The sequence below is a fragment of the Mesocricetus auratus genome, unplaced genomic scaffold (genome assembly GCF_017639785.1).
Source record: "Mesocricetus auratus isolate SY011 unplaced genomic scaffold, BCM_Maur_2.0 Super-Scaffold_100676, whole genome shotgun sequence".
NCBI classification, from domain to species: domain Eukaryota; kingdom Metazoa; phylum Chordata; class Mammalia; order Rodentia; family Cricetidae; genus Mesocricetus; species Mesocricetus auratus.
Window position 1 is genome coordinate 29747482 of NW_024429266.1, and position 14731 is coordinate 29762212.

General features: G+C 41.2%; 1 protein-coding gene across 10 annotated transcripts in view; it reads left to right on the top strand.

Annotated features, from left to right (window-relative positions):
- Dnm3 (dynamin 3) overlaps positions 1 to 14731 on the top strand; it is a 453602-nt gene that overhangs the window by 419303 nt on the left and 19568 nt on the right. For 9 of the 10 annotated variants that reach the window (XM_021227897.2, XM_021227898.2, XM_021227901.2 and 6 more), the window contains 3 exons: positions 33 to 197; positions 8090 to 8316; positions 9154 to 9390. In XM_021227897.2, the coding sequence (XP_021083556.1) occupies positions 33 to 197; positions 8090 to 8316; positions 9154 to 9390 (629 nt within the window). Of the gene's footprint in view, positions 1 to 32; positions 198 to 8089; positions 8317 to 9153; positions 9391 to 13505; positions 14177 to 14731 lie in introns of those variants that run through there. The other variant, XM_013114327.3, reaches the window with a different exon arrangement.

Consider the following 14731-nt stretch of genomic DNA (forward strand, 5'->3'; position numbering starts at 1 on the left):
AGCTAATCCACATTTTGCTTCTCTTTTGTTAGAATGAAAATGATGAAAATGGCCAAGCAGAAAACTTTTCCATGGACCCACAGCTGGAGAGGCAAGTGGAGACTATACGCAACCTAGTAGACTCCTACATGTCAATAATCAACAAATGCATCAGAGACTTAATTCCAAAAACAATAATGCATCTTATGATCAATAATGTAAGTGATTATGAACTCTCTCCTTTTAACCTAACCCCTCCATATCTGGAAATTGATCACCTTTTCTGGAGTATCTCTGTGATATTTTCTGAATAACCAAAGCATTTACTGACCGGATGTGCGGTTCTGCCTTTATACGTGGGTAACCACTGAGAGAGAACATAGAGGAAATTTCTGGTCACAGCATCGAGTTCCTTCTAATTGGCTCTCTCCTAGAAAAGAGCAAAGAATACCATATTCATGAACTTGCAAACTTAACAATGAAATCAGATGCCTGCACTCAACCTTGAGATTAAAAGCCAAGGATAACACTTGAATACTTTTTCCTACATGCATAGCATATGATAATATGATGATTTTTATCATCTATAAACTATGGAATATTCTTTAATCCTAGGAATGGACTTCTTACCTTATTCCCTGACTGTGCAGTCAGTGATGCTGGTGTTTTTTTGTTTGTTTGTTTGCTTGCTTCATTTGTTTGTTTGAGAGAGGGTTTCGCTCTGTAGCCCAGGCTGACCTGGAACTCAGGGGACCCTTCCTGCCTTAGCCTCCCAAGTGCTGGGATTCCAGGTATGGCCACCGTGCCCGGTTCAGTTTGGCTTCCTAAGGCAAGGATGCAATTACCACCAATCTTTCAGAGCTCTGCTATTGTAGCCATTCGTGGATTTGTTTTGTCTGGGCCTTCTGTGGTAGGTAGAAGTCTGGATGTGGTATTTAACCTATGCATTCTTTTTTTTTCTTTTGGTAGTTCACTTTTTAAAGTAAAAGTGACAAATCAGTTAATAAGAGAGAATGGCCTTTTCTGAGTCTTGTTAAATGGGACACAAAGGACTGTATGTATCTTCTTGGGATCTCTTTTGTCTTAAAGATATTACGAGCATGGCTTGTAAGAAGCCAAAAATCAGACTGTAAAGCTGAAAAGAGCCCTAAACTGGAATTTAGGAGAAACCTGGGTTCTAAGTCTGGTTCTTAGGCTCTTGACCTCATGTCATTGATTGGCTGCTGTGGGTTTCTGTCTTCCTGAAGGGAAGGATAGGGGATGCCAAGGTACTATGGCAAGTGTAAGTAATTAACATGGCTGCCTGTTTAAGGTCTAGTAATCATTCTCTGTATCTCAGGGTTCATTTCTAAAGTTCTTCATGGCAGTCTGCTTGTCTATAACCTCTAGTTGTATATGCCTTGATTTTAAGAAGCTCTGAGCACTCAGGCAACCGATCTTATATATGCCTATTTTTGTGTATCCAAGGAAGATAAACAGGATGCTTTGACGTCTAAGTAGCAGGTAAGCAATGAGCTGGAAAAGTTGAAACTAAAAATATCACCATAACTGCTCAGGGGTCATCTGTCTGCCCTGAAGGCCAGCCTTTTAGCCCCACTGAGCTAAAGTCAGTCACTTCTGGAAGCTCAGTGGGAAAGTGAAGGGACCTCACAGAACCATCAGACAATGTGACAGATGTGGCTGCCAGCTATTTAGACAAATCTGAAGTACTGAACAAATAGTCTGTGTGTCTTGAAAATTACCCTCTTAACTTTGCGTAAATGAATTCAGGTTGTTTTGCTGTGGTATATCAGGCACTTGCTTATTTAAACATTTTCCTGATTAGGGATCATTTATCTTTCCACTGTTTTACCAAGAGTCATTAGTCCTGCCTTCAGTTCCAGCTCTGCTTTGCTCTGCGTTACATTAAATCATCAGCACAGGAAATCATGCTTCCTGTCTGTGGCTCTGAGAAGTAGTTTGACACAAATTAGTTAAAAGGCAGAAGAAAAAATTCCTGCTGCAAATCTATTCTATTTTCACCTCAAACATTAAATGAAAACATACAACACACATGCACATGGGTAACTGTGATTTCCCCAACTCCTCATTGCCGACTTTGCTTGATTTAATGAAATGCCCAAACACCCACCATAGAATATTATTCTCAGGGTGTGGGGGGAGCTCTGCCAGTTATCTTGAGAAAGACCTCACATAAGAGTCATGGGAAAGGAGACTTCAATTAAGACCTGAACTCCAAGGTCAGAGACTAAGAGGAGCATGGAGAAAACCAACTATCATGACGGGCTATATTCTTAGGAAGTGATGGTGATCTCTGCTAGAAGTATAGCTTTTGCGTCTACCAGAAATGAATGGCAGATACCTACAATGATGACTTTTCTTATTATTGTGCCTCTATTTTTCGTATGTATAAAAACTTTGCATCTATAATACATGCTTCCAAATTATGTATATTTTTTTCAAATAGAGAATGAAACCTTCTTAAAACAATGTGCTTACATTCTCATGGCATTTCAATGCCCAAGCCTTTCTGTTCATTCCAGATGTGTCCTGTTAAGTACAAAGAAACAGACCTAATAAATCAACAGCCCTATTTCATGTAGGAAAGCTAGGTTTTATAAATTCCGTTTCAACTAATAAAACAAGAGAGTCGGTAATAGAATCACAACTAGCAAAAGTCTAAATTCTACCTATTCTGTAAATTGGTATTCCATCAGAACGAATACATGCTGAAGATGGGCTCTCTCTGTCGTCCCGGCCTGTGGCCTTTCACCCTTGAAGTGGGAATGGCGATCCAGCGCCTCCTGAAAAGGAATATGTTTCAGCCAGTTTCATAAAATTCAGTGGGCAGTTTCCTTTGAAAGTTTACATTAAGTGTTCTGCCACTCAGCTCTCCATATGGAATTGTTTAAGAAGTTTAAAGCCAGGCAATAAATGCCTGGCCTGAGACATACTGTAAGCCTTTGTCTATTGAAACCCAGCAGCTGTTTCACTGCTTAAACATACCAGGTAACGGTGGCGGCACAAAGGAGCAGGGAGTTTATGACAGGCAGCCACAAGTTAAAGTCACAGCAGCAAAGTTGTGTAGGACTTTAAGACTAGCACACATAATGTCCCATGATGATGGTGTCTCCCCCATAGTTCACCCCACGGGGAGTGCTCCATCACGGAATGAGGGAACCCGTGTAGGGTGGGTAGATTTTGTTTGAACCCCCGGCACATTTGTTGTCCTTCACGTCTTATACATGGAGACTGAGGCACATAAAGGTTAAGTGACTTGCCCAAGATTGCATAGCTGGGGATCTCAGGGTCTTATCCTCCTTCTGATGCTGTCTCTAATCCAGCAACAGAGAAGGTGCATGGGGTTGGGAAGGAGAACTCAAACCTACTGAGAGAGCTTCTGCCCTACCCAGTATCACCACAGGGTGATCTCCCTGGACAGTTCCTATGACTCAAAGATTTAATTAGTGTTCATTTGAACATGAGAAACAATGGCTTAAATCTTAAAACATCATGTCTCACGGAATACAAAGTAGAATGAATTCCTTAAAGAAAAAAAAACACTGAAGTCATGAAATCCAGAGTCACTTCACACTTGGAGTGATGCTGCTGAGTCCCTAAGGCCCCTACATGTCCACCATGACCCTCCTGTCATCCACTCTTTGGTGGAAAAGTAGTATTATGAGCCCTAGTTTTAAAACATGCCCTTCATGCCAAGACATTATTCTATCATTTAGACTATGATCCAGTTGTAGAAGACAAACAGTATCTGCCCCTCCACATACACACCCAAAAAAGTTCACAAGAGGCTCCCCGTTCCTTGGAACATGCCCACTCTTATATTTTGCCCATCTCTGGACTTTGGATCTCATAGCTTGTGCATTTTTTTCTGACCTCCTTTGTCTGCATTTTGAGTCCATGGATGTTGTATTTTGCAGAAGAAAAAGGACAGAACTAAATCCACCAAAGGGTTTGGGGCCCGGGGGAGGGAGGTGGGAGGATGATGACCTGAGTGTCACATTCCCAAATGAACAAAATAAAATTACTTAGTGAAAAACTTTATACATGTGAGCAACCAAATAACCCTGTTTCATGGAGAGACTATCCTGTTGGAAATGGTCTCCCAGGCAACCAAACTGTCTCCTGGTGATGGTGTTAAAATGGCTCAGTCATAACAAAGAAAATTTAAGATAAGCGGCAAACATCTTCCAGGGGACTAGGGAAGGGTTAAAAGTTAGAAGGAGGAAAACATGTGGAACATTTTTAATGACCTCACATTCCTTTACACTGAGCAGTGGGACATGGTGTGGTAATGCCTGTTTATTTAGCCTGCAGAGTTTGAGCTGGAATGGGATTTTGTGAGAATTTTTGTGAGCCACACAAAGATGTATAGGTTATAAGGTGTTATAATTAAAAGCATAAATATTGTTCCAAGTCACCCATCCAAGTATAGTTGGTCTGTTCTGTTCTCTGAGGTATTTTCCAAATGCTATCACCTAAGAGAGATCCACTGGGTATCTAATTGTGTTGTATAGTCCTTGAATACTTGTGGCACTGATGCCCAAACAGCTCAGAAAGCCCCAAAGTGTCTGGAACCCCTGCTTGTTCGCACCCCCATCAACTGGAGTTGTTCCAAAATCTAGTTGTTGCATTGAATAGCAAGTCTAAGCTAGGCTACCAAGAAGACAGCCTAAACTTTTTCTTACATCCAAAATAAAATGTTAACCCATTCTGGGTCTTTAAGCATGTAGCTCTCTGTAGTTCCCTGCCTCCATCTGCCCAATGCCAATATAGCCCACTTACAGGGAAAACAATAGCAACATGTCTTTCCTCTCACCAACAACCATCATTTCTTCAGAACATTGACAAATGAAAGAATAATGGACAGCAGGTAAGCTTCAGTGTGTAATATCAGGGCTCCTTATTATTTCATTTCATAATTGAACTGTTGATTCATAATTCAGATCTGCTTCAGAATTATTCTTGGATCATCTTTTAAAATTGTATTTAATAGCTCCTAAGTGATACTCCAGCAAGATTTGAAGCTTCAAAATAGCTCAACCGTACTGATGACTTATGCCAGGGAAATCATCTGGTTTTGAGTTTTAAGTTGCACCTTGTATCCAAGTGCATACAAACACACCCCACAAAGGAAGGTCTGTGCAAATGTCTCTGCCTCCATGGGTACCTGCATGTGTGTTTAGAAGAGACTAAATCTTCAAAGACCATGAAATATTTCTAAGGCCAAATTTTCTACCTTTCCTGAAAATCTGATTTTCCTTTTTGCCATTTGATTTTCAGTTATCAATGCCAGAGACGTCTCTCAGTGGTTCTTCCTCACCCTTTTCACATAGACACCAGCAGATAATTTTTCCTATGTAATGTTATTCACATGTGCCCATCTTTTCCATCCTGTGGCACTGATAAATCCTCATCTGTCCATGAGTAAACAATCATCTCCTATTGAGTCTGTCTCTACTACTAAGCCTGCAATTTTTCCCTGTTAAAACCAGATTAATTTTTCTAAAACCTTGCTTCACTTGTCAAAAGACTTTCATGGTGTCATCTTGCCAAAGAGATAAAAGTTTAAACACTTTTTGTTAGTACCAGAGTTCGTATTTTGCCCTAGATTTACTGATCAAAATCACCTTCTACACCCACCAACCAGTCCCCTGAATACAGTGTAATCAAATCTCTCCCATGTCTGAATCATTCTTGGTTTACAAAATTTGTGCAGGGAACTCTGTTGATTCCACCACAATAAGACTAAGTCTGCTGATGCTGTTACAAATAGAATTATCTACATATTTGAAATCTTTACCCCCACCAAAAAATGAAACTGGTCCTCTTTCTTGTCTTCCCTTTCCTCTCCTCTCAAGAAATAAAATCCACCATTTCCCCAAGCTGGACTTAAAGTCTCTGCTCACTCTGGGCAAATAATGAGGTCAACCAGTTATCTGTCTTCCCATTTTGGGTTGTGTTTTTTGTGTGTGTTCACCCACCATGCTATAGTGTTCTTGCCAAATGACAATTTGCAAGGAATCAAGTCCTTACTCTCTATCCATTGTCTGAAACCAAGGAATCAAACTCAGGTTCTGAGACTGAACAGCAAATGTCTTTATCTACCATCTTGAAGGCTCATCAACACGTATTCTGAGTCAGTCTGTCCTTGCAAATTCCCACACTTCCCAGGAAATCATGAAGATCAGACAGGAATGACACCACAGAGATGTGTGCAACCCAGCCCACTGTGATCCTAGCCTTGGACTAGGACTGGAAGTTGTACTCAAAGTGAGTGGCTCATGCTAATATCTGAGGATTGTATACCTGCTAAACTGGACTGCCTTCTTTCCAATGGTATGAACTACATACCCAAGTGCTACACAAAGAAGAATATAGGAAGATCTGCCATCCCCCAGGCTCATGTGACCCACTGACTTCACCTGTGGGTGCCAACCTATCTGCAGTCCTGCCCTTTCACTCTCTTCCAGTGTTCTAAATTTTTTAAAAATCCACTAAAAAATGAAACTGTTTTAGAATCTTCTCACTTGAGTAACAATCCTGTCATCATCCTGAATTTTAAACAAATACTCTTGCTTTGGCATTTTATCCAGATACAAGTAATCCAGATAAGATGTAGCTCTCTCAAATAACAGAAGAAAGAACTGAAAATCTTAAATTGGTTTATTTTTCTTGGTTTAATTATCATACTTGCTAGCTGCTCTAAACAATCAATGTGAAGGTGGTGGTATAGCTCAGTGGTGGATGTGTACACTTAGGCAAAAGGCCATGAATTACAACAATGAAGATAAGAAGGCAAAGTGCCGGACAATGGTGGCACACATCTTTAATTCCAGCACTCAGGAAGCAGGCAGATCTCTGAGTCTGAAGCCAGCCTGGTCTACAGAGCAAGGGAGTTCCAGAACAGCCAGGGCTACACAGAGAAATCCTGTCTTGAAATACACACACACACAGAGATAGAGAGAGAGAGAGAGAGAGAGAGAGAGAGAGAGAGAGAGAGAGAGAGAGAGAGAGAGAGAGAGAGAAGATGAAATGGTATGTTTTCAAGAAACTGAATTAGCATTAGTTAAAAGATTTTAGGTTGACCTTACACTGTATGACCTTGGAAGAGTCACTGAAACACTCCCTAAATTTGTTTCTGCATCTGTGAAGTTTTAGTTTTATTTCATCACTATGAGATAAATTAAATCATATAACTTTTAAAGGAATTCATTGATTTGCACATTCATTTTCACACATTTAGTATGAACATGCATTTATACTCAATGATACGTGGACATTTTATCATAGATTTAGCTGATGTTTTCTCCTTAGTGACATATAAAGTAGCTGGCTGATGCCTAGATCTGATGAAGCATGGAGGCTGGTCCTCTCTCCTTCTGAGTTATGTGCCTTTCTATTCTCCTGCTACAAGATACTGCTCAACTAATAAACGTGCACTGTTTATGTATCTGTTGTATCTATGAAGCCTCATATCTAGTCTTCATCACCATTAACTTACTTTGCTTGCAAACGTCTAGAAAACAAATGTATCTCTTTTACTTTGCTTGAAATCAACTTGCATACATATATATGCATATATATAACTGCATATATATGCAGTTATCAGTATTTAATATCCACTTATCCATACTAATTTTACTCTTCGTAAACCCTGAAAACTTCAATAATGTTTGTTTATTTTGATAAGAAAAATCTCACTAAAAGATTAGGAATGCTGAGAAGTAGAAAAACTGTTGAACTTCAAAGCTTTCTTTGAATTACCATTTTCTATAGAAAATAATGCTGCTTACCTCACAGGACCTTTCTGTTATATAAACCAAATATCCTCTGAGAACCTCATGAAACCTTCCCAGAGCTAATGAGCCCTACTCTTGTGGTAGCAAGAAGAGAGGTCTAACCTCCCCTCAGGTATCTTACTATCATTGTTCTGAAACACAAAGGTAGAGGGTAAAACTTTCTGCTTTACCAATACAGTAGCAAATAAACTAGTTGTATGGCATTTCCCTTTTCTCAGGGGCAGGACACATTTGTGGGCTATTTCCACAGAGTCTGTGTTTATTCCTTCTCATTTTAATTTTTCTTACAGGTTAAAGACTTCATCAACTCTGAGCTCCTAGCACAACTATATTCTTCTGAGGACCAAAACACTCTGATGGAAGAGTCTGCTGAGCAGGCTCAACGCCGGGATGAGATGCTCCGAATGTACCAGGCCCTGAAAGAAGCCCTTGTGATTATTGGTGACATCAACACAGCCACTGTGTCAACCCCAGCCCCACCTCCAGTAGATGACTCCTGGCTCCAGCATTCCCGAAGGTATGGTGCTCCACAGTACCATAGCACCTGGGCTCTCCTGAGCTTGTCTACTCTGTTTGTAAGGATGCCTTCCAGAGCCAATACGGACCCAAAAGCAAAAGTTGAGGAGGAGTCAAAGTGTATCAACAACTCTTTTCATGAACAAGCCTGATGAATCTTTACAATGAAACTTGATAGGCTATCTTAGTTAGGGTTTCTATTGCTGTAAAGAAGATACCATGACCATGGCAACCCTTAAAAAGAAAAACATGTAATTAAGGTGGCTGCTTATAATTCAGAGTTTCCATCCATTATCATCACGGCGGGGAGCATGGTGGCATGCAGGCAGACATGGTGCTGGCAATTTCTTGATGCTTAGGTAACAGGAAATGGTCTGTGTCACACTGAAAGAAGCTTGAGCAAAAGAGATCTCAAAGCCCACCCCCACAGTGACACAGTTCCTCCAACAAGGCCATACCTCCTAATAGTGCTACTTCCTCTGGGGAACATTTTCTTTCAAACCACCACATAGTCATTAAAAGAGTAAAATAGTGCTGAGTTTCCCCAAATGGAAAGATAAGCTTAAAAGAAAGTTATGATACACACAAAAGAGAAAATATTCACATACCTCATATGTTTAAAAGAAACACCAGCAATTGGTATTAATTGTCTCTAGAGAGTGGGGAAGGAAACCAAAGTCTCCACTTACCCTTTTATGTATACCGCTTATAATACATGTCTAAGTTATATGGCTAAAAATAAGTTAATGTTAAAAAGCAGTCAGGAAATTACAAAACTTTTTTATAAATATTAAAAGAAGGAAGAGTGCACAAATGAAAACTTCATTTCTTCTTTCAGGTCACCTCCTCCAAGCCCTACCACCCAAAGGCGGCCAACTCTAAGTGCTCCCCTCACCAGGCCAACATCTGGCCGTGGACCAGCCCCTGCCATTCCATCTCCAGGTCCCCACTCTGGGGCTCCCCCAGTTCCTTTCCGCCCTGGCCCATTACCTCCTTTTCCCAACAGCAGCGACTCCTTCGGAACCCCCCCACAAGTTCCGTCCAGGCCCACGAGGGCACCGCCCAGTGTTCCAAGGTAAGTAAGCTATGCTGCAGGTTCCCCAAGATCCTCCTTGGTTCTCTTCTCATTGAAACAGACAACATTTATTTGAAAAAAAAACCAAAAAGCTTTGCAAACATTTTACTATATATGTTTGCAATTTTCACAGTGAGCACAAGACAAATAGCGGTGCCTAAGCCCATTAAGATACCTTGTGTGATCATCAGATCCTCTCATTTACCAACTGGCACAGATCTGAGTGTCTCATTTTTGAGATCAAAGTAAATGGGACCCAGTAAGTGGCATTTTACCAGCCCGGTGGCAGTGCCTGACCCAGGACTTTGGAAGAAACAGCTGTGACTGAGTTGTGGCAAGCTGTGTGTAGGTCATGAGAAATGCATGGGCTAAGATCTTGCCTTCTCCATTACCCAAAGAAATCTAGAAAACCATTGACTCAAGGAACTTTATCCATCTACCCTCTGCACTCTGACCCCAATATCACTAACCTTAGCGTAAACTAAGTATAGTCTAGCCAATTAATCTGCAATTGTTTTAAATTCTACAGAGATTGTAATATAGACCTAAGGATTATATATCAGATAGACTGCTGGGCAATTGAATAATTTTGACAATTCTAAGCAGATTTTCTGGTCTAGTTGTCAGACAACATAAACTAATCAGTAATAGAACTTGAAACATACTGAGTTAAAGTTGTATATTCTTACCTTGAAGTAGTCAATATACAGTTATTTCTGGCATTTTTAAAGGATATAAGGTACTATGGAGTTTTATCCCACAGAAACAGGAAATTTAAAGACAAAAGTATCCCATGCATGAAGCTAAACATTTTAATTCAGAGAATAAGAATATTCATGTGCCCCGTTTAACAAAATCTGACTATGTCTATCACACACAGTCTTATCCACTCACCCATGGTGCACCTCTGTAACTGTGGTGTTTGTATTTGATCCTCAAGGCTTGAGGGGTAATGCAGAGGAAAGAGAACCCCAAACTGGGAAATAAAAGGTATACAAGAATAACTTGGCTTTGAAGTGGGTGACTCATTCACCTCCAAGATCTAAGTTTCTGATCTAGGAAGCAAAGAAATGCAGTCTGGTGGTTCAGATCTTGAGATGAGACAATACTATTGGACTTCTGATTTGTCTGAAACCAAGTTAAATTTCTAGTAGTATTTATTTTGCTCTCAATATGTGTTGTCCTATAAGCTTTCACCTATACCTTTTTCATCTAAGGTTCATACATCCAATAAAATAGACTAGTATTTTACATTTTGCAGGTAGACAGTGAGGTAAAACAGCTTGCCCAGTGCCACTCCATCAGGCTCCAATCCCTAGTTAGCAGCCTGACTTGAGAGCCCAGGCTCAGCCGGCACGGTGTCCCTCAGAGTCTGACATTTCAGCTATGGCTGCTCTCCTGTACACTAGAGGATGGTTCACAGCATCACTGGCCTCCAGTCACTAGCTGTCAGTTGTATCTTCCTCCAAGTTGTGACCACTGAAAATCCAGACCGGCTGCTGTCCCTCAGGGAAGCAAAGCCCCACTCTGCTCATCAACCACTGCTTGGCAGTGTTCAGAAGAATTTCCTTAATATATCAAAAACGGGCATTTCAACATTGAATGTTGCTACGAGCAAGATCAAGTTTATTTTAGAAAACCTCAGATTGACTGGGAAAGTGTCTGCCTCTGTGCCAGGATGGTATGAAGGCTGTGAGGAAAAGGGGTGGAGGGGATGTGAGAGTGGGAAGGCAAAGTCCCCAAGGAGCCTTGAACTCTGTTTTGTCTGTTTTACTACGAGAAGGAGCCAGAGGGACCTGTGGCAGGGCTGCGCTCAGGAATGGGTGTGCAAGTCTTGCCTGCTCGCTTGACTGCTTTTCTTCTTGGTTTCCAATAAGCTAGCTTGCCAGTGCTCTTCAGAAAAAAAATCAGCTTTCAGATGCTAAAATCAGCTTTCGAATGTTGAGCAGCATGAAGTTTAGCTTTGGTATTTTGAGCTTGCATGCAGTCAGAAGGGTGGGAGTCAGTAAGTCATGCTGAATTGCCAGGGAGGGGGCGCCACCAGGTTTAAGGAGCCCTCCCTCATCTGGGAATTTGTAGAACAACAGTTGAGCTATTCAAAATTTTTAGAATGCTCTCTCTCAAGTTAAAGCCAGACTTAACTTGATCTGGCTTTGTGTACCGCTCCAAATCTAAAACAGAAATGCAGAGCTTGAATTGAAAGAGCAAAGGCTGGTAGTTTGTGCTGAACTCTCGAGACTGAGGCCAGGAAAGCAAGCTGGGAGGGAATCCCTGTGGTGGGAGCTACCTGAGCCGAGCTGGAGGCCGGTCAGGGTCCCGATGCCTGTTAAAGCCTTGCTTTAGATGGCAGATTCTGAACACACGTCTGTTTTTAATAAAACTAGAGCAGGAATCCTACCAAATGCAAGCCAGAAATGGGGTTTAAGATTTCAAAAGAGAGAGAATGAAGAACTGTATATTCTCTTCCGTAATTTGCTTCCATTTTCATTTTCTCTAAAAAGAAAAAAAAATAGAGATGTCCCCCTATCCATCAAAATAATGCTCAGCTTTTCAAAGACAACATCTGATTCCTCCCCACCCCACCCACACACTGAAGTTCTTTGCTTTCTTAAGGGACCTTCCTCGTTTTCAACCAGCAACTCAACATGACAGCAAAAAAAAGGTGTCCCTCTGTTTCCCTGCTGACCTTTAGTAGTACAAAGGCAATAAACTAAACTTCTAGAGGCAAAAGACTCAGCCACTCCAGTGTGTGCCCGGAAACTTTTCCTCCTGCTACTTTGAATTAGCAACCGGTAATCATGACTTTTACTTTCACTGTATTTCAGAGCCCTAGCATTACACAGGAACCTTGACTGCACTGTCTTTCTAACCAGCATCCTTACTGTAGATTTCCATTTCAATGTAAAAGGAGAGGTGGTAGAGTCATCTTTTGGCTCAGCTTCTCAGGCTGTTCTGGTGGGAGAGCAGGAAATACTGCACACTGCACGCCTGTCTTAATTAATTCCACCTGAACTGGGGAGCATCCCAGAGAGACCCACTAGCACGGATGCTTCTGTCATTAGTAAGCTGAGTGTACACAAATCCGTGATCTTTGGGACAATTTTTCATGACTTGACTATCGCTATTCAAGTTCTCTGACAGGACAAAACCCTGTTTGAAAATCCACCCCAGCCATGGCTCTTTGTTTAGAAGGATGGTCTCAAGCAGCCAGCACCACCTCTTTTGACTCCCGGTTCTCTTAATTGCAGATCCCAATCAGCAGCAGACACCAACTTCAGAGTTAGCATAGCTATTTTCAGTTACCGCTTCTTAAAATTAGTTAATTGGAGATTGCAGCCTTTGACATTAACAGAACAAATGAGCTGAATCAGAGTGTGTGTTTCCTGGCAATAGCTAACTCTGGCACGGTTTCACTTATTTGTCATCTCCCCTTCTCTTGGACAAAGCTGTTTAGCAATGGTCAGAAGGGACAAGGGTGAGAGGAGGGGTCTCTAGCCAAGGAAGAACAAACTTCCTTTACCTCATCACTCAATCTTCCACTTTGGAAAAGCTGAACTAGACAACAACTTTCTTACCCCACCCATCTCTGATGGTTTCTTTTTAAAAATGCCCAAGCCTGGCTCACTCCATGTGGTTTTTAACTTCAGCTCACCTGGGTGACAGAAATCACCACATGGCCCTTTGTGGTCCCCACAGACTGTGGGCATCCCCAGGGCAGCATCAAGACTTTTAAGACTTGCCCAGAGTTTCTCACTGATGTCATCTATGGTTTCCTTGACTTAAGATAGCACACAGGGAACCCCACATTTGAGCATCCTTATGACTAAGCCAGCTACGCAAAAAGATGCATAAACCGTTTTCCAAAGATGTGACAGATGCCCCTGTTATTACAAAAGTTAAGGTCAACTGGTTTTCATCATAATTTACTTTTAAATGTTTGATCTCTATGGCCTGCATTGTCTAAACCTAATCCCAACTCTTTCTTTCATTTTATGTGTTGTTATGCATTACAGTTAATACACAACACCCCTTTTATTTGGGGGTCTTGTTAGCCAGGCCCCTAAATTCAAACCACAAACCCATCGTTCTTATATCTTTGCATCCTTCACATCAAGGTTTGGTGCCATGAAGGAGGAAGCCGCCGAGCCTTGAAGTCGTGGGGCTCAGCATACATGGAAATTAAGCAACCCATGTGACTAGCCTGGGTATCATTCCCCTGCGGTCACACTTGGAAACACCCTGACTTACCCGCTCTTCTCCTGAGTAGCCCTCTAAAACTGATGTTTTTACCAGCCAGTGTCATTTGGACAAAGGATGAAATCACCTTGTGCTTTGTGATGTCAATGAGCTTTCTGAACTCCCCACTAGCCTTCCTCCTTAAAGAAAAAAAAAATAAAAATTATAATCAGGTATTCTGATTTATCAGGGAACTGTTTTATTTTAGCAACTAAATTTAAAAGTTAAAAAAACATATTACTCAAAAATATAATTGTTAAGAACAGAACAATTTTTGACTTGTTATAGCAAACAAGGGCATCTTGTGAGGCAACCATATAAAAAATTTGGTACTGAAACCTACAGGCTCAACATGAGTTGTTATGAGTTCATGGTACTTTAATGAAACTAAAACTTCAGCCACTGTTCACTAAAAAAAATCCACTTTAAGGCCCTCTGTTATGTATACTACCCAAAGCCCATTTGGTTTACCTGACCATTTTTAATCCAGTGTACTGTTTCAACTCATGATGTACTATTTCACTGAAATAAAGCAATAGTTAATGTTAAAGGTTTTCACTCTTCAGGTCCTGTTCTCAATATGGTTCAAGTGAAAGTCAGATTATCTTGGCGGTTTCCTCCTTGGGTCTAGCAGAGTCTATTTTACACAAACCAGATGACTGGCAGTCTGTTTAGGTGAGGCCCACATACACCACATAAGTGTCCCAACGGTCAGAATTTGCAAACAGTGTGGAAGTGTCTAGGTATGTATCAGTTTGCCTTTCTGTTTTGTGTCCCTTGTCTTTTCCACATATCCTGTGCTGCAGTAGAGTAAAAATAAAAACAGGGAAATAAGACTTACCTAATGCAAAGCACAAATACCATAAATGCAGACAGGAGACAGCTCATCCTCCCCTAAGTTGCTGTTGACCCAACAGTGGTGACAGGCATCCAGTTAAGCAAACACAACTGCTTCCATGCCTCGTGTCAATAACAAATAGCTCTAGGTCGCTAGGCTAAGTCACTGCAGCAAAGCTCTTGGGCATTTTGGGGTGCCCAGTTCTGCCCTGGGTTTCACCCGATAGATAGAGGAAGACAGCCAAGACAGGAGTCTGACAAATGAGGC